General features: G+C 32.5%; 1 protein-coding gene across 1 annotated transcript in view; it reads left to right on the top strand.

Moving 5' to 3' along the window:
• The first annotated feature begins 5,871 nt into the window (after nucleotides 1–5,871).
• The window catches only part of LOC148275757 (X-linked interleukin-1 receptor accessory protein-like 2), a 192,272-nt gene continuing 172,496 nt past the window's right edge, over nucleotides 5,872–25,647 (top strand). The window contains exons 1-2 of the mRNA XM_088235226.1: nucleotides 5,872–6,330; nucleotides 16,908–17,539. Coding sequence (XP_088091352.1) covers nucleotides 17,097–17,539 — 443 coding nt within the window. The 5' untranslated portion in view covers nucleotides 5,872–6,330; nucleotides 16,908–17,096. The remainder of the gene's footprint in view (nucleotides 6,331–16,907; nucleotides 17,540–25,647) is intronic.

The following is a 25,647-nucleotide window of genomic DNA, read 5'->3' as shown; positions in this document are numbered from 1 at the left end:
CAATTCAATTCAATAATAGTATAATGTTTGTGATATTTAATAATTAATCAGCTTAAACTATTGTAAGCATTGTGCAGTGGATGAGATATTAATATTATTCTTACTTTTAAAGAGCTCTTGACCAGACGGTTTTGTCGAGTGACAGTGCAACAAAAACTCATTTTTAATGTTTTTTCCTCAGTGGCATATCAATAGTTTATCCCACTTCGACAATATCACTTTGATAGTATTACTTTTATATATTTTGATAATACACCTTACCTCTGTTCTGTATAAATACATTTAACTTTTTAATAAATATACCAGTCTCGAAGATGTCGCGAAAGCGATGAAACCGGTCACTGGATATTCCAAATTTGTGGATTAAAGTATCACTCGTGTTTTATTTATATAATAATTTGATAGTATTGCCAATCTGAATGTTGTTTGGAATTAACCACTTTTTTGGATATTTGTCATGCACTAATTTAATTCGGCGGCCTCCATGGTGTAGTGGTTAAGACATTTGGCTCACACATGGAAGGTTCTGGGTTCGATTCCTGGTGAGAACACAAAAATTAAATGTGATTTTCTTAAGGCTGGGCGTACCGTGCTGTAATTCACCACTGTAATTGGGCCTCACGGCCTGTTGTGGTGTCAAAAAAAATCGGTCTTGTAGAAAAGTCCTGGGATTAAATATAACAGTTTAAATAAAAAAAAATAAAAAAAAGTAATTCTCTCCATATTTTTATGTATATGGCAATGTGTTGATCATCACTATATGACTTTCGGATTTTGAAATACCATTCTTGACATAACAAGATTCCAGCAAGTTTTGTCAAAACTTGTCTCTTCAAATTTGTCATAACAATATTCTAGCAACTCTTGATAAAAACTTGTCGCGTCAAATTTTCCTTTTTAACCTTCCATCAATATTAAATCAAGTTTGTACCAAGTTTCACTGCTATCTGGGTATGTACGATAAATGCACAAATGTTGAGATCCGTACATTATGTAAGGCTGAGACAAGCATTATCGACAAAATCACAAAGGAGCTCTGCGCTGGTTTGGGCATGTAGAACGAATGGACAGCGAAAGAACGGCTAAGAATATTTACAATGCGAATGTTGATGGATGCGGAAATAGAGGAAGACCGAGAAAGACATGGCATGACCAAATCCAACAAATGCTTGTAGATGGACAAGCCAAAAGTCGGAATAATCGGCGCGCGTGCATGAGAAGATGTATGAATGTAGAAGCGAGATCTGCATGCAAAGATCGAGTGTTGTGACGTTCTATCCTCTCTGCCTACCCTTACGGGGAAACGGCGTGATGGTTTGTTGTTGTTGTTGTTGTTGTTGTAAGATAGATAGAAGATAACAGTGTTTCGGGGTTAGACCGCAAAAATTCAAAGGAACATTCTTTGTGGTAAACTATTAAAAATCCATTTCTTTCAAAAACATACTTTTCTTATGAATTTGAAAAAATTAAAAATAATAATTATGAAGAACAAAAAAATACAATATTACAACTTAATACATTTTTTTACATGAATTAAATACGTATATTTACACTAGCGTTTCCTATTACGTAAAAGAAATAAACCATACTTGTGTACATAAAATGGGGAGTGACTTTAAAAAATAAAAAAAAATATTGATCATAATTTGAAAATGGAGACAATCCTTAATATCACGGACTAGTATTCTTTCTGTAAATCCGTAACACTCTAGAGCTCTTTCACTATTCCGTGTCCGATGCGTTTCGATTCGTTGGTCAAATAGGTTTTAAATCTCGATTTTTTTTCTTTTTTTTTTATGAAATGCGATTTACAAATAGTTTACTAGAATATTTTAAAAGTTCATCATAAAAAAAGTTCCTCTGAAGTTCCACGCTATAGCCCTGAAAAACCGTTTTTATTTAGAAATATTTTTCAGTATTAATAGAACTATTCGCTTTGTAAATTATACCTACAAAACTAGAAAAAAAACATTTTTACCGCTATGCACGGGTGCGCATTTTAAGGATTAATGAATATTTTATGTTTGAAAATAAATTATGTTATTAGTGAGCCTGTTAATTTGCAAATATATGTAAAGAAACTTTGAACCTTTTTTGGTAAAACTAATCCAAATAGTAAAAAAAAATAATTTTCGTGGTGGAAAAAACTGATCAATGATAAATTTATTCGGTTAGTGAGGATGTTCAGCCCTACGGGAAATCGGAAACCAAAAATTCATTATTTTGCTCGGTAAAAGTTAAATCATTGAATTGTAGTGCGAAGTTTCTTGAAAATGTATCAAAAGAGTGATAATTAAAAAAAAAAAAACGAACTACTTTGCTTGACGTCACTAATTCTTCCGAATCAACCAATGATAATAGGGTTGTGATAGATTTATGGTTTATGGTAGGGCAACTGACCAATCTGCAGAACTCATCGAAAAGAAGCTGAAGAGAACTTGAAACGTCACGCACGAAGAAATTTTAAAAATACAAAACTTTCAAAAATGATAGCGCTGAAAATACGATACACGATTTTTTCGAAATACATTTTGGCTTAGTTTAATGTCTATTAACAAAAAACCACCGAACTTACATATTGCTATTTAATTATTTTTCATGAAGTTATAAATATTTACACACAAAGCTCAAATTAAACAATTAATAAAACATTTTTAAAAATGTACTGGAAGGTATCCAAGTGCTTCTTAAGTTATTATAAAATTAATGATAAGTGTAAACGACAGGTACCTATACAGTTTAAAGTCTCCATTTAATTTAATGACAGCTGGGAAATGGTAAATCGTATACCTACCTTCTCAGAACTACAGAAAATTAACAACTCAGTTAACTGGGGACATTATCTTCTAACAGTTACAATAATTAGAAACCATTAAAGTTATTAAAGAGCAATTTGAATGAACTATTTCAAACACTGATCAGATTTTTCAAGGTAAATTATGTGAAGATGGCTCCTGCAACGGTAGCCAAAACGTCGGAACGAATTGGACCTGTACGGGATTACCCAAAAAATACTATACATATCGTCGCTTCAGTTCGTTTTTGTCTAACAGACCAAAACACAAATCAGCCGAAATAGAGTTTAAGAGTTTTTTTTTACGAAAAGTAATGATCACAACTAAAGACACAATTCGTTAAAAAACCCTTTAAGCAATCAAAAAAAAGTATTTTTCTCATTTTAATTTCATAAATAAAGGCTTTTTTAGAACTCCCGTAGCTCAATCACAGATAACTTTCGACTTGCTAATAAGCGACGTAATAACAATTTTTCACCGTGGTAGTTTATCGTATTTGCGATCCCAATGCAATATCCGTGAACACCTAATATCAAATGTCAAAATATTTATGTTTCGCGACGTATAATCCTGCTGCGCAATCACATATTTGAATTTCACCGGTGTAAATATGGAAAATATTCAAAAACTGCTATTTCTATTTCTTTATTTATTATTTATCATGCTATTTATTGCATTTAGCGGCGGTTGGCAAGCCAAATGTCAAGAAAAGCAGACGCCATAGTAATTGTAATTTAATTTTCACTTTTTTGTATTAGATATTTCTTTCTTTTTTGCAAATTCAATATATTGTTTTTTTTTATAATAAACGCCGATTTTTCGCCGGTAAACTGTATTTATTTACGAGGAAAACAAAAAACAAACCGACACGAGCGTTGACTTTGAGATTACACACGCGTTGATTTATGACTGCGAAAACTTAAGCATGTCCATTATTGTTCATTGTGATCGCTTAAATGCTTAGCATGTTTTCAAGCACGTCGATAGTTATTTATGATTGAGCTACTGTACACTTAACTCAATTTCGTTAAAAATGGTCTGTTGGACAAAAACGAACTGAAGCGACGATATGGATAACAGTGACCGTTAAATCTACGCACCAGTTCAATAAATGTGTTTTCTATCATTTTTATTAATTATGTATGCTTCTTAACATCCGCTTCTAAGTGGAGCATGTGGTCATCATCACATGCCTCCAGGATACCCGATCCACAGCACTGCGAGGCTCTCCACTCGATTGACAATTTCAGGATTTTTATAGACGCTTCCAGTCCAGGGGCCGTTGGACCATCTTTTCCATAAGGGTACGCGGGGCATGACCTGATGGGGGCCTCGAAATTCTAAAAGGGCCCCCTTCTAAAAGCACCAACCTCTGTGTGCCCAAGGCCCCCTGCATGGCCTAAGACGGCCCCGAGGACCCGCATTGCAATGGAATGTCAACTGTTATCTCCAATATTATTTATAAAGTAAAATTAAGTTTTCTGTATAAAAAAATATTATATGCCTTAATTTCAGGTTACCGACGAAGATACTTTAAATATTCACACAAATATACACATTTTCGTACAAAAAATTATATTTTTCTAAAAACTAATAACTAATCTGTCGTCTGTTTCTCTGTAAAATAACCATTGTAATCGGGCCCCGACCCAGGGCCGCGATTATAAGCGTTATCTTCATCGGTACATATCGAGACGGTATAAAGTAACACCGATATTTATGTACGAAAATGGGTATATGTGTATGAAAATTCAAAGATTCTTCACCGGTAACCTGTAATTAAACACCATTAGAAAATAAAAATTGTAAACGTTTTCTATATTTTTCGTACAGAACACTTAATTTTACTTTATAGATAATATTGAAGATAACAGTTGACGTTGAAAAAAAAATTTAAGATAATTTTTAACTTCCCATTAGAGTACGAATCCAGAAACTAAATATGAAAAAACACACCTTTTAATACACATTTTATGTAAAAAAAGTTGTGAATTGAACCCAAGACCTCTCGTAAATGAGAAATGTTAACTACTGAGCTAACGTCTATTATCAACAGGGTAACCAGCATTGCATTTTTATCTGGATTCTAATTTTGGGAAAGATGAAAAAATATCATTCGTATTAAATGACGTATAATAAATAGACACGTTATCCTTATCCATAGCTTCATCAAATATATAGCACATAATGCCTCTACAATTTGAAAAAAAGTTTTAGAAAACACAAGTGTTTTAGATTTCTTTAACTATTTTTTATTGAATGAAATCAGCCCTACGGGAAATTGGCTATAAAAAATGTCTTCTTAAGCGCGGTAAAAATAAAAGTAAATTTAACGACGAAGTTTCTTGAAAATGCGTGAAATTTAAAAAAAATGATTTTAATAAAAACGAACGACGTCACTAGTTCTTTAGAATCAACCAATGATAAGAGAGTTGTAAAGAATTCCGATTTACGGTTAGTCAACTGACGAATCTCAACTCATCGAAAAAAACAGAAGAGAGCTTGAGACGTCACACGCGAGGAAATTTCAAATATAGATACTAAACTTTAATAAATCACAGCGCTACCTACATAAAACTTTTTTTAAAAATGTTTAATAGTCTGTTAACAAATAAAATGATAAAAAACAAGCTTTTTTTACATTTAACCTCATTTTTAAATTTTATTTTGTCTCGGATTAAGAAGGGTTTTTTCTACCAAAAAATCTGTAACAGATACACAGGGGATGACAAGATCGACAAGCAAGGGAATTTTGGAAGTTTTTACGCAAGTTCCTGAATTTTTTTCTAATGGATTATAAAAATTTTAAAGATCATTATTTAAAATTACCTAAATTATGTGAAAAAAACGTATCGGGTATCTACAAAATCCATGCATCATGTTTGTAGTGGGTCAAATGTGTCCGATTCGCGATTTATGCACGTGCGAAAGTGGGATGCAAAAATGCGTTCGAGAAGGCTAGCAAGCGCCGAACCATACGAACCAATACGAGCCGATCCGAACGTTCAACGGAATTTGCCGAAGTGCACACCGGCGCTCAGTGCAAAGGTGTAATAAAACACTAAATAAATCAGCCAGTATTTTGCCGTCCGTCCGCTGTCTCGCTGCCCGACAGCGCCTCGCGCCGGTTAGTTATTGTTACGTTAACTTTTATGTGAAACCGAAAGACAAAGGTTTAATAAATGGAAACGGTCAAAAGTGAACAAATCATAACTTGTGGAGCGTATAACGAAGACAAATAGTTGATTACTTTATGTGAATCTTTTAATAAAAAGCGCGTGTTCCAATTTTTAAATTTGACGTTTGGGAAGAAGCTCGTTTTTCTTTATGGTTCTCTGGCGAAAGTTTTGCCGCTTCGATAATTATCCAGTTCGTTCTTGATCTTGCTAATGTTTAATGGACGTTGTTTATGTATGCGAAGTTCTAAATAATTGAGCTGTTTTATCACGCGGATGTAACTTTTGTGTGGTGATGTCATTGTTCCTTTATCTGGGTTAATATTTTTTGCGGATACAAATCAACCTTGGCGAAAAAGGTAATTTTTTGATTACCTATATTTTTTGTTATAATATATATGTGCTTTTTACATTATTTTTACATTGGAAAGTAGCTGCAAGACGTGCTGGGATATGTATTTATTGTACAGCGCCCTTGAGGTGATTTTCACAAAAATGGCGCTATATAAATTATCCAAACATGACATAGGGTCCCGAAGCAAGGGCCTTTTAAAAATTTTGTATACAATAAATTAACGATGTTTGAGTATGTCCAAATGCTTGCAGACTGGTTGGATTTCCTCCCTAGGGAGTTATTCATATTTAAATTTATTTCAACAGAGGGAATACATTTTTGAGAAGGGAATATGGAAGTCTCTGCATTTACAGGGCTTATGACTTGTCATTCCACCCAAAAACTAAAATAAAAAAAGGTTTAAAAATGAAAATTAATAAATGTAGTTTTTATGATTTTAAAGAAAAATAAAACCAATCTACCTACCTACTAAAAAATTAAGCTTAAACAAGTAAAATAAATTTATTAAAATCTAAAGTGTGCGGAGAAAAGACGAACAAAATGAGTTAAATTGATTTGTTCTTTTAGAATTTGTGAGTTATTTTTTTAAATTAAAAATAATTATCCCTCACTGGGGCGGGGCGTCCCGTGTCAAGTATAAAACAAATTTTTACTTTTAACATTTATCCTATAAAAAAATATTTTTTTACCTATCTGGCCTGATCAACTCATTAATCCAAGGGAAAATTGTATTATTTAAAAAAATATATATATTAGTAAACCTTTATTTAACTTTAAATCATGTATAATAAAAACAAAAATGCACAACAAATAAAAAAACAATAATTGAAAAATATAACACTTAAAAAACCAAATTAATTAATATAATTCATGCGTATACATATATGTATTAATATATGTATGTGTACATGTGCATATACGTTAAATATATTTTATTTTAAAAATACAGTTAATGTTAACCACGGAAGAAAACTTGTCTTTAATTTTAGTTTTTTTTTAATAAATATTTGCATTCTTATGATTTACCTAAATATTTAATTTTGAGATCCACTTTCAACGAGTTGTAAAGACCTCACTATTAGAAAATGGGAATCAAGTTGAGGTAGGGTGGGATTAGAATATATTTATTTATTAACATACATACGTTTATTGTACATTATTTGAGACATAATTCCCAACTCCATGGGACTAAAAGTCCTGTGTTGGACTAGCAATTAGTTGACACAGACACATGAGTATATCACCACAAACATAGAATCAAAAACATAAAAAATAATTTTAAAAACATACATATATATATGGCACATCAATATGGTAAACAGTAAACTCAAACATTCGGAAAATCATCGAGGAGTATCCTACTCAAATCCCTCCCACTAAGGAAAATCCAGTCCTGAACTACTTTCTTTAAAATAGTCTTTGTCCTTGAGAGCTTATACGCTCTTCCAAAATGATTAACGAGAGATGGTTAAAAAATACGTTTTTTAATAACTGTTTTCGTGAAAATTGTATTCCGTATTTAGATCTGCGCACCACATGTTTTGAAAAAAATTTCACAGTGTTACCGATTCTCGGAAGCCGCTATCTGGATCTACATACCATTATTACGTTTTCTTAGTAATAGTAACTACCTGCTAACTTATCACTGCGTATCTCTTTATGCAAAATGCGTGACAATTGTTTTTCTTTATCAGTAGATGACAGTTAAAACTTTACCGCCATTATTAATCCACCCGCTCGCTTCCAGCTTTATTGACATTACATTCTGATTATCAAACATTCTTGCACTGCCTTTATACAAGCATAGCATAAGAGCATCCAAAACAATATACTATCGTTATCTCATGGACAGAGTAAGACTTCAAAGGGTTTCAACGTCCAGAGATCTCGGGGTGTTGTTTGATGCTCAGTTATCTTTTAATCTTCATATAGTTAATCTATGTAATAACTCCCTTAAAATGCTTGGTTTTGTTCTTAGAAATGCCAAGATCTTTTCTAACACTCAGATTATGAGGACATTGTATAATTCCTTGGTAAGAAGTCGTTTGGAGTTTAGTTCCATTATTTGGTCGCCACATGAGACTCGATACTCTTTGATGGTGGAGAGAGTGCAGAAAAAATTTCTGCGCTATCTGTACCTAAAAGAGTACGGATATTATCCTTGGCTCTTCCCAACCGACTTTTTACTGGGGATGCTAGGCTATCAGTCATTATATAGGAGGAGGGACGTTCATTTGGGTGTTCACTTTTTCCAGGTGATCGGCGGTCGCATACATAACTCAGAAATTCTGATGGATGTAGGTCTGTTCGTACCTGATAACTATCTTCGACAAAGACAGCATCGATTGTTTTAGCTACCACAATGCAGAACCATCCTGCTAATGGTTATGCCGGTTGGTAGAGCAATCTTGCTACTTAATCGCATCGCCTCGGATGTCGACATATTTCACGACAGTGGGCCTTCCCTTAGGAAAGCACTTTCTAACTTTTAATTTTTCTTTTTACATTTTGTTATATTATTTTAATAACATTACTATCTACTGTAATTTGTGATGTATTATTGTATCAAGAATGAATTGGGTCTTTTTTCTGTAATGTTCTAAATATCTGAATAAAATAAATGAAATAGTATTATGTGTGTACAAAACGAAAATTAATTAGTGGTCAGCTCGTGTGCCTATAAAGTATATTAATTTAAAACTGAGTTTTTACGGTGCAAAATGCAATATACAGGGTGTTCTTTAAACCCTGTCACATCCGAAACCACGATGATCAGTATGAGCAAAAAGACATATCGGCACATTAAAATTAATTTTTAGAACGACTAAAATCTTAAAAAATAAAATATTTGAAAAAAAAACAAATAGTTGCTTACTTCTGCAGGGGAGAAACGAAGAGGGGGGAGAGGGAGTCTGATACACCGTCGACCGCGCCCCCCTCGCTTCTCCCGCTGCAGAAGAAGAAGCAATTATTTGTTTTTTACCAATATTTAATTTTACTCATTTTCTTCGTTCTAAATATTTTTTTTAAATGCTAATATGTCGTCTTGCCCATACTGATCATCGTGGTTTCGGATACAAGAGGGTTTAAAGAACACCCTGCATATCGAAATCCCAGAGCCCCGAATGCAATGGAAAGTCTTAGTAATAGTTGACAGAGTTTTCTTGTACGAGGATACGAAAATTGTTTTCTTACGCGCGGTAAAAAATAGAGCATTATTTAATACAAACATACTACAACAGAGATAAAGAACTTTTTAGATAAGGGAATGTAGAAGTTTAGGCATCCACAGGGCTTATGACCTGGCATTGGCTGGGTTAAGCGTCCACTATACACACTGTGTAACATTTACCATTCTGCCTATATTTTAACATCTATATTTCTTCGATTCTTCCATCTGTTGACGTTTGTGAAGTTAAAGAACTGAAACCTTTATTGTTGTAATATGTTCATATTGACAGCACGCTTTGGGGTTGAATCCAGGCCTTGTCTACAAAAATTTGGACAAACTCAAAACATTTTTGATAAATGAACCTGGTCCAAGAAGTATTAAAATTGAAAAATATCTTCAGGCGTTGCCTAGTATGTAGGTGAAATTATTCAATCATTTGACGTTATAATGACATAATGATACTTTTATTGATTTTCACCGTAATACGTGTATTTATTTTTAATTATTTTATGTTAATTAACTCGCGTATTCGATAATATAAAATCTGAAAATTTTCTGACCCCGTAGCATGTAATTTTTTTTTAATTTGTTTTTTTTCGATACGTATATTTACTTAGAATTTTAATTACAAACATACACTTTAAAAAAATACATCTCAAAATTAAGCTAAAACATAAATTGGAAAAAATGCCGACAAAGACTTCAGCGTCTGAGCGTGGGCCATTCCTTTTTTAATTATTAATGAGTTTATAGCATATAAATATGGTATGACATGACCATGAAAAGAAATGAAAAAAAAGAAAAGAAAAAGAAAATTAACTTATGCTGATATTACGGAAACAGGATTCCCCTGAACTTATTTTGTAGCAGCATACAGATATCTACATTACATTTTAAATCATGGATTTTAATTTACAATTTCTGTGAAGGGCCACTTTAGTCTGAGATTCGAAAAGGCAAATACATGTTTTTTTCTCGATTCAAACTAAGTAAAATTGTTTCAAGCCAGTTAATAACTATCGTAATACTTTTTGTAGCGTCATTAAAGGTTGAATCCCATGTTTTTTTATAAACAATTATAGCAGTGTCATTAGCATATGACAATGCCTTCGTTTGAAGTTAATTCGTATCCCTTATAAGATATATCTATCTCTTAACACAATAAAAATGATATTTTTCTCTCTTGTATGCGAACGAACAAAGCACACGGTATCCCGAGTGCTGACGCTGACTACTGAGTTGAACCGTTGTTTGGTGGATCGGGTATGAAAATCACCGAAAACGCATTAAAATCTGACAGATACAAATCTGTTTTGTACATTGTTGGAATCCGGGATCAAACTTTTCATTATAGTTGTTTTGATAGCGTTTAACCGGTTTCAGAACACTCACCGCCATTTTTTAAAATTGAAACTCATCCGCATTAACCCTCAAAGTCCGCTGGCTCAAAGAAACACGTACGTGGCGGTGATGGGTCAAATTAGACCCAGTTTTAAATATCGTCTTTCAGACATTTTTGTGGGTTTAATTTTTATCACAATATGCTCTGAATCCTGAAAAGACGCGTGCTAAAGTTTTGTGTACATATTTTTAATGATTTAGTTGAGGAAAACGACGTATAAAAGTTACTTTTCATATTACCGATAATTTAGAGTAGGTACTACTGAGTCTAATCGGACCCATCTCCGGTAGGTTAAATTATAACAACAACAACAACAAACCATCACGCCGTTTCCCCGTAGGGGTAGGCAGAGAGGATAGAACGCCATAACACTCTATCTTGGCATACAGACCTCGCTTCCTCCACATTCATACATCTTCTCGTGCACGCACGCCAATTATTCCTACTTTTGACTTGTCCATCTTCAAGTATTTGATGGACTTGATCGTGCCATGTCTTTCTATAGTGTTATATTATCCTGTCCTGCATATTTGCGGTTTTTATGAAATTCGGCTTAAGAAATTATTATTGAATATTTTTAATCGGAAAAAGATTTGCCTTTGTTCCAATACGCGGAAATTATGATAACACGTTATTTGTACATTCTGGTCTGTGTTTGTACGTACTGCCTACCTACTTGTACATTCATTGTGTTTACAAAATATGTTGTACACAAAAACAGACTCATTATTATGATTTCTTCTGGGAAAAGCGTAAAAAACTCGGCGTGTGTGACAAATTCTAAGATATGCGGCCTCCGTGGTGTAGTGGTCAAGACGCTTGACTCACACACGGAAGGTTCCGGGTTCGATTCCCGGTGAGACACAAAAATTAAATGTGATTTTTCTCAAGCCTGGGTGTTCTGTGATGTAATTCACCACTGTGATTGGGCTTCCTGGCCTGTTGTGGTGCAAAAACAAAAAAAAAAATACAAAAAAAATATGTTTTTGTGTAAAAAATTTAAACGTGAACATGACTTTAGAAAAAAAGGTTCAGTCCATTCAAATCGTTAATAAAATTAGCTTCTTTATTGTATTTTTATTTATTTATTATACGGCACAAGTGCCTATGACAATATGACAATATTAGAAATATAGCCAAGGAGACTTGAGTCCTCAGATGCAGTGTGCGGTATGTGAATGGGCAAGCTGTTATAAATTCAACTTGTAATTTTATTTTTTTTATTTATTATAATTTTTTTTATTGAATTTTACAATAGGTATATATAAATTACAAATAAAAAAAAACTATTACAATAACACAAAAAAAAACCCACAAAGACATGGCCTGTGTGTGGATATACATTTTATTTTTAATTGAAATAAAGGCTACTGGAAGAATTCGATAGATATAGTAAAGGTAAAAAATGTTTGCTGATGTTAGAACACAATATTTTGTCGCTAAAAATGAGAAAATTAAAATAAAAGTATTTTCTATTCATTGAAAAAATAAGCAATTTGAATCTGCTTTTTTTACCCATAATTTCAACAAAAAAATAATTCTATGATTATAAACTTATATTCTTGGGTATTAATAATATGTAATTATGTATATAAAACAATGAATAGTAAAAATCGTTATTTTTTATCATTAACGTAAATTTTAATAACACAACCACTGCTGTTAATAACAGTTCCCTATGTTCCAGCTGTGGGGATATGATTTAGAAAAATGATTTATGTCTATGCATTTTTAAAATCGTTCTTATTTGCTTTTTAATCAACTTAAAAAAAAAATGGTCTTTAAATAGTAGAAACATAATACATGAATGTCCTAATATTAAATTCTAAAAAATTGACTCTTTTTTTCTCTGTAACGAATTGAATTGCAGATCGTAGTTCGCTCATTTTATTTTAAATTGTCGGGGTTTTCCTATTATTCACCAGCGATTATAATTACTTCAGTGTAAAACATAAATACAAACGCTGCGCTTTGTTCGAACGGAAGGTGCTTATTTCAAATTGAACAGGATAAAAGCTTAAGAAATCCACACCGATTTGACATCCTATTCTCTTAAGGCTGAAGTCTGGTAAAACGCACGCAAAATGAGGAAATCATACGATTTTGCCATTTTAAAACGATTTTTTTTATTATTCGCTTCTAAAATTTGAATTTGAAAAACTTTATTTCGAATGCGTTTGTTTATGGAATTGGTGTTTTTCCACTGTTCCTAGAAGCGCGCGTATCGCGTCGGTATTCGCGAATGCGTTTCTTACAGGTTAAAAGAAGAATTTTCGCATTGCAGTATTGCCATTTCGTAAACAATTTTTTCTCCGAACTCTTATTTTAAAATTACCAGTGCAAAAACCGCGAAACCCTGTTCAGACATTTCCCCACATTATGATATGGAATGCGTGGCTTTTTTTGAAAAAACATGTTCACTCTACCAACGTTTAATTTTAAGTCTTCTCTTTCCTTGCTGGAATGTTCGTATTTACATTAGACATTTTTTTTTAAACAGTCATTGACACATTTCTGGTCATGCTGGTTCAAGAAAAGATCCCGGCCGAATGCTCGCACGAGGTTTTCCTGTAATTTGAATTTTCATATTTAATACCAAAACCACGTACGGCTTTCGCTCAGAGAAATTTATTTTTTGTGGTAGAGCGGGATTCGAACCTTGGACCTCCGATCTGTGAGTCCGCAATGCTAGCCACAGGACCACAACCCGATTTTTAACAATTAAATCAAATCATTTTTACTTATGTGATAATTAATGATAGTTAGACTCCTTGGAAGACCTTTAAACTTTTGTACCAAATTTTTGTCGAAAATAAAATATGAAAATAAAGAATAAATTAAAAAATATATATATACAGATGGTAACCATGAAGTTTCGCATTATAAATAAATTGTCTATGTTTTACGAATGTATGTATGTGTATGCGCATGGGTGTATGTACATGTATATATATATGTGTGTGTATAAATATATGTGTATATATGTATATGTGTGTATGTATATGTCCACAATTCCTCTTTCTTCTCTAACTCATATAGTATCCATGCGGCTCGACTGTGGAATCATCTCCCATACACCATCAAAGATGTTACTACATTATCTCTGTTTAAATCACGACTGAAGAAACATCTACTTTCTCTCCCTTAATCTCTCCTCCTTTCCTTTTTTCTCTTTCCTCTTTTTTCCTTTTTCCCATTGAGTAATAGTTTTAATTTAAGGTCATTTATAAGCAAATACGTTTATTTCTATTTTTATATATCTTTAGCTTTTTAATATTTTTTTCTATTGAATATGTTCTGTAACTTGAATTAAAAAAATAAAACTTTTATTTTATTGGTTGGTTGGAAGAAATTGCCATTTGGCAATAAGCCCGCCAATGTACAAATAGTATTATGGACAAAAAGTTAACTAAATAAATATATGTATCAAAATGTGAATACGAGGAATTTTATTAGTCTGTGCTCTCTATTAATTTGTTAACTATTATCATATATTAGATTGTAATTGCCTAGCTTGTAACGGGGTATGTACCCTTGTTAGCTGGGCAAAGTGAACGTCAAATTGTATTTTTGATGAAAGGTGTAAATAAACAAAAAAAATATACATCTAAATTAAATTATGTTTTGTCAATCAATTTTTAAATCCATTTATTCAGGTTTCTGAAGTATTACAATCGGAGGAAGAGTTGAAGAATAAAGACAACCCTAACAGCGCAGAGGGAGCGAGAGTATTCAATGTCCCGGATGAACATATTGAGTTCTCCAAAACGAAAGGCATATTCAGGAGAAGTGTACAAGTTTGGATTGTGTCTGGGAAGAGACCATTGCATAGATTTATATATAGTACTATTTATTTATTTATTTGACGGACTTATGCAGTCCATTCTAACAATGGTAAATATAATTTCTTATAATAAATACAGGCACTAATAAAATAAAATGCAATCAAATAAAATTAAAGCTAGGACAAAAAATATATAAATTACTACCTCTACAAAATAAAAATTACTATTCAGTCCAGATGTTTATCAAAATTTATGTTTATGTAATAATTTATATTTTTAGTGTTGTTTCATAATATCCATGCTTCTACTTTCCATAATGTTGTATCTCAACTCAACACAGTGGTCTTGGCCTCATAGAGTGATCTGGTCTTCCTCCTATACAGGCCGGATAAATCATATCGAATCGGTGCAACTTCGTCTGCTAAGAAAAGTAGCATGTATGATTGGCCTCGAGAGAAGAGACTACACTTACGGAGAAATGGAGTCAATGTTCAAAATCTCAAGTCTACAAAAACGTAGAAATAACATTGACTCCATTTTTATGTTTAATTTACTGAATGGCTTAATTTATGTACCATCGTTACTGGAACAAGCGGCATTCAATGTTCCGATCCGCCGGTTGCGAAATAATAATGTGCTGTCCCTTGATCAGCACAGCACAAACTGTGGCTTGCATGCACCAATGTCCCGATTGTGTCGCATTGTACACTCGAGACAGGATCTGGACTTTTTTGGTGCAAGTCTTTCTAGATTTAAACAATCACTAAGATGGACCAGATCTTGTCTTCAGGTAGAAATTATAATTTTTTTTTGTCGTAGTTTTAATTTTATTTATTTGTATTTTTTAAAATTAAGCCTGTATGTATTATAACGGTTTGTGTTTGCCATTTTTTAAATGGAATAAGTCCGTTAAAAAATAAATAAATAAATAGTGTTAGAAATACGTTTTTTTTTGTAATATGTATCTTTATATGAATAAATAAATAATTTTATTGGGAAATTATGAAAATTTTATTTATTTATTGTATACGCCCAGGGGGCTTTTACATGACGTGTAAAAAAATACAATCCAAGCGTTTAATTACAAAAGTTAATATGTAGGTCTAATAAATATTTAGATGTATATTGAGTGTATATTATAATTTGAAATTAATTCTTGTGGCATCTTATTCCAACCATCAAAAACCCTTTTACTCAGGAAATGCTTCCGTGGATTTACATTTAAATATGGTTTTCTCCAGCCTAAGACTACGACTTTAAAGTCGCGTATCTTGTTTTAGTTTAAAAACGGAATCCAAAATTGGGAAGCAATAGTGACTGTTCGGTATTTTATGACTATCAAGTCACCCCTTCCTCGCCGTTCCTGCAGCGTTGTGAAAGCGAGAGTTTCCAGTCATTGCACATACGGAAGCCGCTTCAGACTCGGCGACAGCTTTGTGGCTCGTCTTAATCGAAACTTCGTCTCGTATAAATCAAAATAAGACAAAAGAGCAAGCAAGACAAAAATGTGGTCTTTCATTTGAATAAACAATTTTAACCTTTTTGTAAACCAAATATCGACACTTTTAGTTTAATGATGCTGGTATTCCTAACGCTCGCGCGGCCGTATCATCTCGTGTTTTCTGTTTTCTCGTGCCGCAAGAGTGGTTCAGAATAGCCCACCACACCAGGGCTGCAATTATGTACGAAAGTGTGTATATTTGTATGAAAATTCCAAGTGTCTTCGTCAGTAACCGGTAATTGAACATGTTTAGATTTTTTTTAAAAACATATTGAAGATAAATTTTAACTTCCTATTAGAATACGTACCCTCGCTTAAGGTTCCATCATTTTATCCCCGAAAACCTCTGTCAATGAGAACGGAAAAAACTCTGTCTAACCGAGTTTTTCTGTCTAAACTAACCTATAAGAGGGTGCCGAAACCGTTACCTCCAAAAAAGAGCGTTTCTTTTGCAGATGTAGCCGCAGCGTCACTGCTTGTGCACGCGTACTTTACTTAATACATACATATGTCTTGTACTTTTTTTTTTTTGCACCTCATGTTCATAGTAGTACATTCATAATAGGAATTGGAAGCCTGGTTATGTTTGTAAACCTCTGTAAAAGAAAGCATGGATATAAATGGGACCTCTTTTTAAGAAAAAATATCCCGGTCCCTCTTATATCCAGGTACAACTGTGTAAACATATGATGGCTAATAATTTTCTCATCTTTTTTTTCAGATTTCTTTGACTACCTCATCGAGCGGTGTCTGAAGACGTGACTCGAAATGCCTTAAATAATTTCCCATTACGCCGTGATTAAAAACAAATCGTGCTTTGATTCCGTTTATATTCTTCCATAGTAATGTGCCAAAATATTCTAATTCTTTAATTAACGTAGATATTTTGATTATTTAAATTCGCTAAGACATGTCGAGTAGCATAATGGATACCGCGACTAATTCAGTGATCGTCCGTAGCAGTATGAGCATGTCACCAATGTACAAAAACAGAAGTGATTCATATCAGTCAAAAAAACAAGTGAATAGTGGCTCAGTTCGCGCACTTTCCCGAACACGCTTAAACCCCATAGATAAAATGGAAAATTCCCGCTCGAATTTTTCAAATCGCCGCGGCCTCTCGTCTACTAAAAAAAATGGCAGCTCTTCGAAACTTCTTTTGCTGTTTATGTCGTTCGCGTTGCATTCGGTCAGTGGAGTGTCGTGTCTGATGGATTATTGTTCTACAAATACGTTTGAGACCAATTCGACGTATCTCCAGCTGACCAAAGAGGTCACGTCAACGGAATATGCTGTTGTCAAGGAGTTCAAGAGTCTGCATTGCTGCGCGAAGGGATACAGGAGTATTGAATGGTGAGTGACGTATTTTTAAAATATTATTAAGTAAAGTCAAAATTGCTTTCATCGTTATTTTATTAAAATGCAAATTTGAACAAATTAATCTCGACTTGTGAGTAAGTTATCTTGTCATGACGTAAACGTATTTTTTTTATATAATTGTAATGTTTTCCTTGTTAAAATGGTGTCAAATACAACATCGTATAATATTACAATAAGTTAAAGGTTTAAAATAGTTTATTGAGCATGTACATTTTTATTATCTTTTTTAAAATTTATTATAAATAGTTTTATTACGTAAACAATAAAATATATAAGTACGAAACAACGCAAAAATATTCAATAAAAACAATGGGGAAATATCACACTTTTACGAATACCGATAAAAATATCTACATGAAATGGATTTAGAAAAACTAATTGTATTTTTTAAATCAAAATGGATATTGTGTAAAGATGTTTTCATACATAACTTTAAAAAAAAAAAATATTAAAAAAGTATAAAGTAAGATTACAAAATAATGATGAATTTTCCATGACATAATAACGAAGGTTTCTGGGACACATAAAGCCGTTATGTCTCCAAAAGGTAGTCTTACTATTTTCTCTACACGCTATCAAACTATAATAGCTTGACCGCGAAGCAAATTGGTTCTACATTAAATAAATTACATAACGATACGATACGATACGATGCGATGGTCCCCTGCCTACGAATAACATTTTGAATCACATTAGGGATTAATGTCACTTTAATGTATCGCATTCGTTGTTTAATCTAATTTTTTACATGAACGCTTCCGAAGAATACCTTTTAAATTGGTCTAAATAACGAAACGAACCTCTAATTGCACATACGCAGGTCTAATAGCATTTTTCTGTCGCCGTGTTCTCGGCGGGAAAAAACTTGGACAGCCGACGCGAAGTCGGCCATTTTATGATGAAACTTGTCGTTTTCTTTACCCGCCCGTCTAAAAAGCTGCATCGGATGCAGTTCTGAGAGTAATCCAACAATCCGAGATGTGTGTCCTTCCGTATTTAATTACTGCATTTATCGTTCTGACAGCAATGCAATCCCTTTATCAGAGACAAGCGAAGTTGTATAGGTATCGTGTAAGCTGCTTTCTATAAAATTCAGGTTGTGAAATCAAAGGTGAGAAGTTAAAGACACGAAATTATCAAAAACGCTTACTCAACATATATTAATTTAATTAATTTTTATTATTTGTTTTTAACAATAATTTGTTAATACCATTTTTTTTATATGTATAAGTATATGTAAATGCATATATTTTTTTGTTTAAATTCTTTACAATTTATTTACAATTTGCTTTTTAATTCAATTACTTTTCTTATATCCATATTTTTTTTTTCTTTTTTACTATGTAAAGTTTCACTTTTTATTTTGCATAGCAGTATGCTTTTTATTGTTTCTACATGTATACAAAAAAGCGTTGTTTATCTTTTAAATTATTACTTACTATGTTTGTACTTACCTGTATATTTTTTGTAAATGACCCTTGGGCGTATTGTAAAATTAAATAAATAAATATATTTGTGGCTTCGTTTTTCAAACTTTTTTTCCGTAGAATTATAAAATACCAGAAGGCGCGTAGAACCAAGCTGATATACATCGCACTGTGTCCAAAGGTCCCTCCTCTACCCGACATCCCGCCTGCGCGCATGCGTGATGTGGCCCCGTAATGTTGCCAGACCGCGAACAATATACACAAATACAGCTAAACGTCGTTTTGCGCCGGTTCGATTTACGCCGATTTACAATTACGCCGGTTGGTGCCGGCGTGGGATTCCCCGGTTCGGCCGACACCAGACGAAAGTAGGCGCCGCGATTCTAATAGCAGACACACTTTTACACGTTGTTTTATTCTATTGCCGTGCACACCAGCAGCCTATTGTGTGTGAAAATTTGTTTCCGAGTTAGTTTTCGTTTTGTTTTTAAGAAAAATACAAAGGTATGATTATATTTTTTATTTTATTATTATTAAAATGAAAAGAATATTAAAATATTTGTAGTTTATGCTATGATTCTGCAAGAAAGGAAGCAACAATCAAAGCAAATGAAATTGGATGCTTTTTTCAAAAAAGTGTGGGAATTTAATTTAGTACCAACAAATTGGTGATTTAGTATTTATTATAAAAATCGTTATTTATATCAAGAGATTTTTATTTATTTTTTAAACGAATTTAAACTGTATTTATTAAATACATTTATAATTTATTTTGAAGATATATAGGATATGTATGTATATACATATACATATATATGTATATATAAACATGTTGTTGTTGGTATTTTGTATATTGGTACATTGTATATGGTATTTGTCAGATATTCTCGTATTATGTCCATGTTGACTACAATTTTTTGCAAGTTTTAGTTCTTCGTCTACAATTACATTAGTGACTAATTTATGGATAAATTTTAATGATTCTAGTTTAAAGAGTTCAGTTATATTTAATTGCTTAGTTTGTTTAAAAAGTTCTCTAGTTGCAGTTAGATAGGGAAGGTCATATACTAAATTTATTATTTTGTTATTTATTTATTTATTTATTAGCATACACGGCATAATTGCCTTTTACAAATTTATAATATAAACATATAAGGTTTGATATTTTTTAAACTACATATTTGCACTCAAAACTAAGGAACAATAATCAAGCCTAAAAATTATATAACATAATATTTGAAAAAAAAAAAAAGTTTAAATAAAATACAGTTGTTATGTTGTCTTTGTAGTCTGTTTATGTCATTTTGATATCCTGCTCCCCATAGTAGTTGCGTATAAGATATTTTAGTTTTTACATAGACGCGCGTATGGTTTCTGTTTTTCGTCGCTCTTTCTTTCTCAAAATTAACGACGTATTTCGCCAAATCTGAACCTCATAATTATGCCAAAGTAGTGTTAAATATTTTGTTTTTACCATTATCAGCAGGAAGTACTAAAGTATCAGTATGATATTGTCGAAACATTAAAATATTCAAAAATAAGACTCTTTGCAGACGATGCCTTAATATATATATCGGGAGAAAATTATAAAACAATTATGGACAGACTAAATCATGATCTTAATAATGTATCACTGTGGCTAAAAATTAATAAATTAAAATTAAATGTAAACAAAACTAAATATATGAATATAGGAAACAAAAGAATAGAAATTACACCATCAATTGTAATAGAAAATGAAAAACTTAATGAAGTCACTGAAATTAAATATTTAGGTGTAATGTTGGATTCAAAACTTACATTTCACCAAAACACTAAGATGGTAATAAATAAGATTGCAAAAAAATATCAATTTTGGGAAGGATCAGAAGATTTATTGATAAGGACTCTTGCAAAACTATTTACAAAGCAAATATTGAACCACATGTTAACTACTGTAGTAGCATTTTATTATTATCAAACAAAGAAAACATAGATAAACTAACTGTATTACAAAATAAAGCCTTTAGAATCATTTTGAAAAAAAACAGATACACGAGGGTAAAGTCGATGGTAAATGAAATGAAATTATTAACATATAAACAAAGAATATTTTACAATACAATGATATTTGTTCATAAAATTATAAACTCTAATAAAAAAACAGAATTTTGGAAAAAAATTGATCGAAACCAGCATGAACACGATCACAATACTAGAGAAAAGAACAAAATTAGACTTCAATTTAGGAAAAAGGCAAAGTCACAAAATTCAATTTTATTTAAAGCAATTAAAAAGTATTACGAAATGGAAAAAAATATTTATGAAGAAAAAACATATCAAAATTTAAAATAATGGTCAAGACATATATGATAAACAATTTATAAATTAAATATATTTGCAATGTTATTATTAGAACACACATAACAATATGTATGATATGTGTGCCCTACTTTAAGATTTAAATAAATAAATAAATAAAATAGCGTTGAAACGTTATTTTACTGCGTGCCTGCCCGTGTACTGTGCACATTCATATTGTAATACGTTATTGGACAATCACCGAGTCCGGAGTGCGAACCACGTCGAAATTCATTTGTATGGAAGAGTAAACATTCTAAAATATTTCCATTCACTCTGAAAAGAGAGAAGACCACGAGTGTCTTACCTCTCTCTCTTTACCTATTCACGTGAGATTTTGTTACTCTCACAACCCGAGAGTAGGTACCATTGTTGGTATATTTTCTATTGTTCGTGTCTCTCTTCATATTCCATACAATGGGAGCGCCACACGACAATAATTTCTAGAATAATCCCGACTCTGCCTCAACTCGCACCTTTGTAAAATGGATTCTCTACACCTTTTGTTGTCGATTTTCCGCTGTCATTATTTGCCCCAATAGTTGAAGATGTCTGCCATTTTATGTTTCCAGCTCCACGATTGACTGAATGTTATTTTCAACACTTTCCGGATAATTGTTTTAACTTTCTACCGACCGGAGACCGCATACACCAAACGTAAGTTGATTATTGAAATCTTTTAATTATTTCTGACTTATGCACATACAGTCAGTCTGCAATTAAATTATTTATAGTGCGTGTATAGGTATATTATGACGCATATACAAAAATTTTAATTGATGAATATTTTTCATGAGTTAACTTTCCGCAAATTAAAAAAAAAATGGGATCATCATACAAAAAACTGCATATTTTCGGAACAACGTTTGCGTTTTTGGCATACTTTTAAAACACTTAAAATAGAAATTAAAGAAGTAGGGCCTTACATATAAACTTGATATAAAGTTATGCCTAGGCATATGCCTAAGGCCCGTACTAAATTTGTAATAATAACCTAACAAAAAACACATTCGCGGGAATCTTTAGTTCTTGAAAAGTAGGATATATTTTTTGCGTCAGAGATTTTACAAAGTTTCAATAACCCAGATCTAAATCGCATTTCATTTGAAAAACATCATATCAAAAATGATTTGTTTCCATTTCTCGGTTCGCTAGGCTAACAAGGCACGGCCATACGTCATTAGCGCTCTTGTCAGGAGAGGCGTCCCGCAGGGAGAATATTTGCGCTCTCACTGTCTATTGTCCCCGTAAGTGGAAGTGTTTGGAGTACCCGCCTACCAGGTAATGGCCGACCAGGTAGCGGTCACACAATATTGTCTATTTCACAGCCGAGGGGTGTTAAAAGTGTCCCTTGGTCAGGGAAACACACCTTGTAACGAGACTCCCTTAACTGAGATGTGTACTGATTCTGACACCTATTCCGAACAGTGGATAATATTTTTGAAAGTTTTATCACCTACAACAAAAGTGTCTTCATTACGCATCAGTCACTTTTAACTTCTGTTCTTTGACGTAATTTTTCTGTATTTTTAAATGTGTCTTGTGGTATGTAGCTTAGTATTTACTTAATTAATTAACTATTTACATACCAATCTTTAAAAGTTTATTATTATATTAACCTGTTGATTTGTTTCATATAAATTACATTGACGACCTTCTGGGCCCTGATTATAAAGAAAGTTAACAAAGTTTACTTCGATGGTCTAAAAAGTAAATAGAATATAAATACAATTAGATACAAGATACTCTAATAGGGATCTGATACTAAGTGAAGGGGTCAACACTGTTCTGGCATCGAGACAACACTATTACGTAGGCAAAAAGGTCCATAACCCTTTGCCAGAATCGTGGAAAGACGGGAGTGTTGTCAAGTTACGGTAGGTGTTGACCTCGCTCTTTCATGACATTGGTCGTAGGGAATCAAAAAAGTTGATGCATGCCACGGATTACTGGATGTCAAAAATAAAATATAAAAAATAAGGAATAATTAAAAAAAAATATATTTATAGATGACAACCATACAGTTTCGCATAAATAAATTGTCTATGTTTTTATGAATGTATGTATGTGTATGCGCATGGGTGTATGTACGTGTGTGTGTATCATGTACATGTGTTTATTTATATATATATGTGTGTATATATGTGTATGTCTGTATGTATATGAATCAAAATGTGTATCCGAATAAGTTTATATTTTGTTTGTCTGTGCTCTATATTAATTTGTTAACTATTATAATATATTAAAATGTAATTGCCTAGCTTAGAACGGGGTATGTACCCTTGTTAGCTGGGAAAAGTGAACATGGAATTGTATTTTGAAAAAGAGTGTGAATGAATAAATAAATAAATAAATTGTTTTTTTTTCTTCGATTACAAGTTAAAGACGAAACTACTTACTATTATACAAACGTGCATATTTTCGTACATAAATTTTTGTTTTATTTCATAGACAGCTGATGAAAATTCTGTTCTTTCCATTGAAATCAGGGCCATCGTTGATTTAACAAGATTAATTCCAGAGAATGAGGTTTTATTAAATAAAATATTGGTTGTCAAAAATAATCGATTGAATTCATTTAGTATTTGCATTCATTACACCGATTACGTACTTTATCTACCCTTCCGAGAAATCTTGATTTAACGCCCTGTTTAGTAAGAAAAGGATTAGTTTAGTGAGCAGGTTCTGGAAGGTGTTGAAATTAACAATGAAAAAATGTTAGCAGTTACTTACCTGTAATTATTGTTCTGATTCTGAAAACATGGATTAACCAAGACGGGACAATGGCATATTATGAATGTAAGTAATTGTGTTTTAAATTGGTTGCAACAGAGGGGGAAAACATTTTTGAGAATATAAGGAAGCCTAGGCATTAGCAGGGTTTTTGACATGTGATTGGGTGGTTTAATTGGCCATTCAAAACATCGATATTTTCGTACTGAGCGACGTCTACAAAGATACTAATGGGTCAAAACGTAAACCTGCTCATTTATGAGTAGTTGAGTCGCCTTCTGTTTGATGTGCGTATGCGGTTTCTGGACTGTTCTTAATTCTATGCACTACGCTATCGACTTTCAATGTTTTTTTTTAATATCATAAAACATATTTATTTTTTTATTTATTTATTAGTGTGTACACATAAACATAAATACATTTAACATAACAGTGTTCAATTACAAAATTATGAAATAATATAATAACAATATAACTATACATTTACACAGTTGTTTGATACGTTGTTCTAAATAATAACATTAGGACAATGTTTGAGTATGTCCAAATGCTTGCAGACTGGCAGGATTTCTTCCCTAGGGGGTTATTCACATTTAAATTTATTGCAACAGAGGCGGAAAACCATTATTGAGAAGGGAATATGGAAGTCAAGGCATTTACAATGACCTGTCATTGGCTGGTTTAAGTGGCCACTTTGCACACTGTGTAACATTCACCATTCTGTCCATGTTCAAACATCCGCATTTCCTCAACTCTTCTATCTGTTGATTTTTGTAAACATTAACAGAGGTTTTAGCTCTTTCTCTTCTACAAAGTCAACTGGAAACAAGCTGGAACTGTCTCAAAACAAAGAAAAAAAACATATTTCGGGGCTACAGATTGCCCATCACATACCACACACCGCATCTGAGGACATACTCGACAGTCTCCCTGGGCTGGTATTCCAAACGCTCTCGCGGCCGTATTATCTCGTGTATTTACATGCAAAATACACGAGAAAAACTGTTTTCTCGTGCCGCGAGAGTGGTTCAAAAACAGTGGCTTAAAAACATGCTAAGCATTTGAGCGGTAACAATGAACAGGCTTAAGTTATCGCAGTCAAAAGTCAACGCGTGTGTAATCTCTTAGTCAACGCTCGTGTCGGACTTGTTTTTTGTTTTCCTCGTAAATAAATACAGTTCTTGGCGAAAAATCGGCGTTTACTATAAAAAATAATACAATATATTCCATTTGCAAAATAGTAAGGAGTATCTAATACAAAAAAGTGAAAATTAAATTACAATTACTATGGCGACTGCTTTTCTTGACATTCGGCTTGCCAACCGCCGCAAAATGCAATAAATAGCATGATAAATAAATAAAAATAGCAGTTTTGGAATATTTTCCATATTTATACCGATAAAATTAAAATATGTGATTGCGCAGCAGGATTATACGTCGCGAAACGAAAATATTTAAAATTAAGTGTTCACGGATGTTTCATTGTGATCTCTAATTACGATAAACAACCATGGTGGCCACTTAAACCAGCCAATGACAGGTCGTAAGCCCTGTAAATATCTAGACTTCCATATTCCCTTC

This window comes from Micrasema longulum, unplaced genomic scaffold (assembly GCF_059751315.1).
Source record: "Micrasema longulum isolate JH-2025_06_02 unplaced genomic scaffold, ASM5975131v1 h1tg001345l, whole genome shotgun sequence".
NCBI lineage: Eukaryota > Metazoa > Arthropoda > Insecta > Trichoptera > Brachycentridae > Micrasema > Micrasema longulum.
This window is presented reverse-complemented; position numbering and strand designations above follow the sequence as displayed.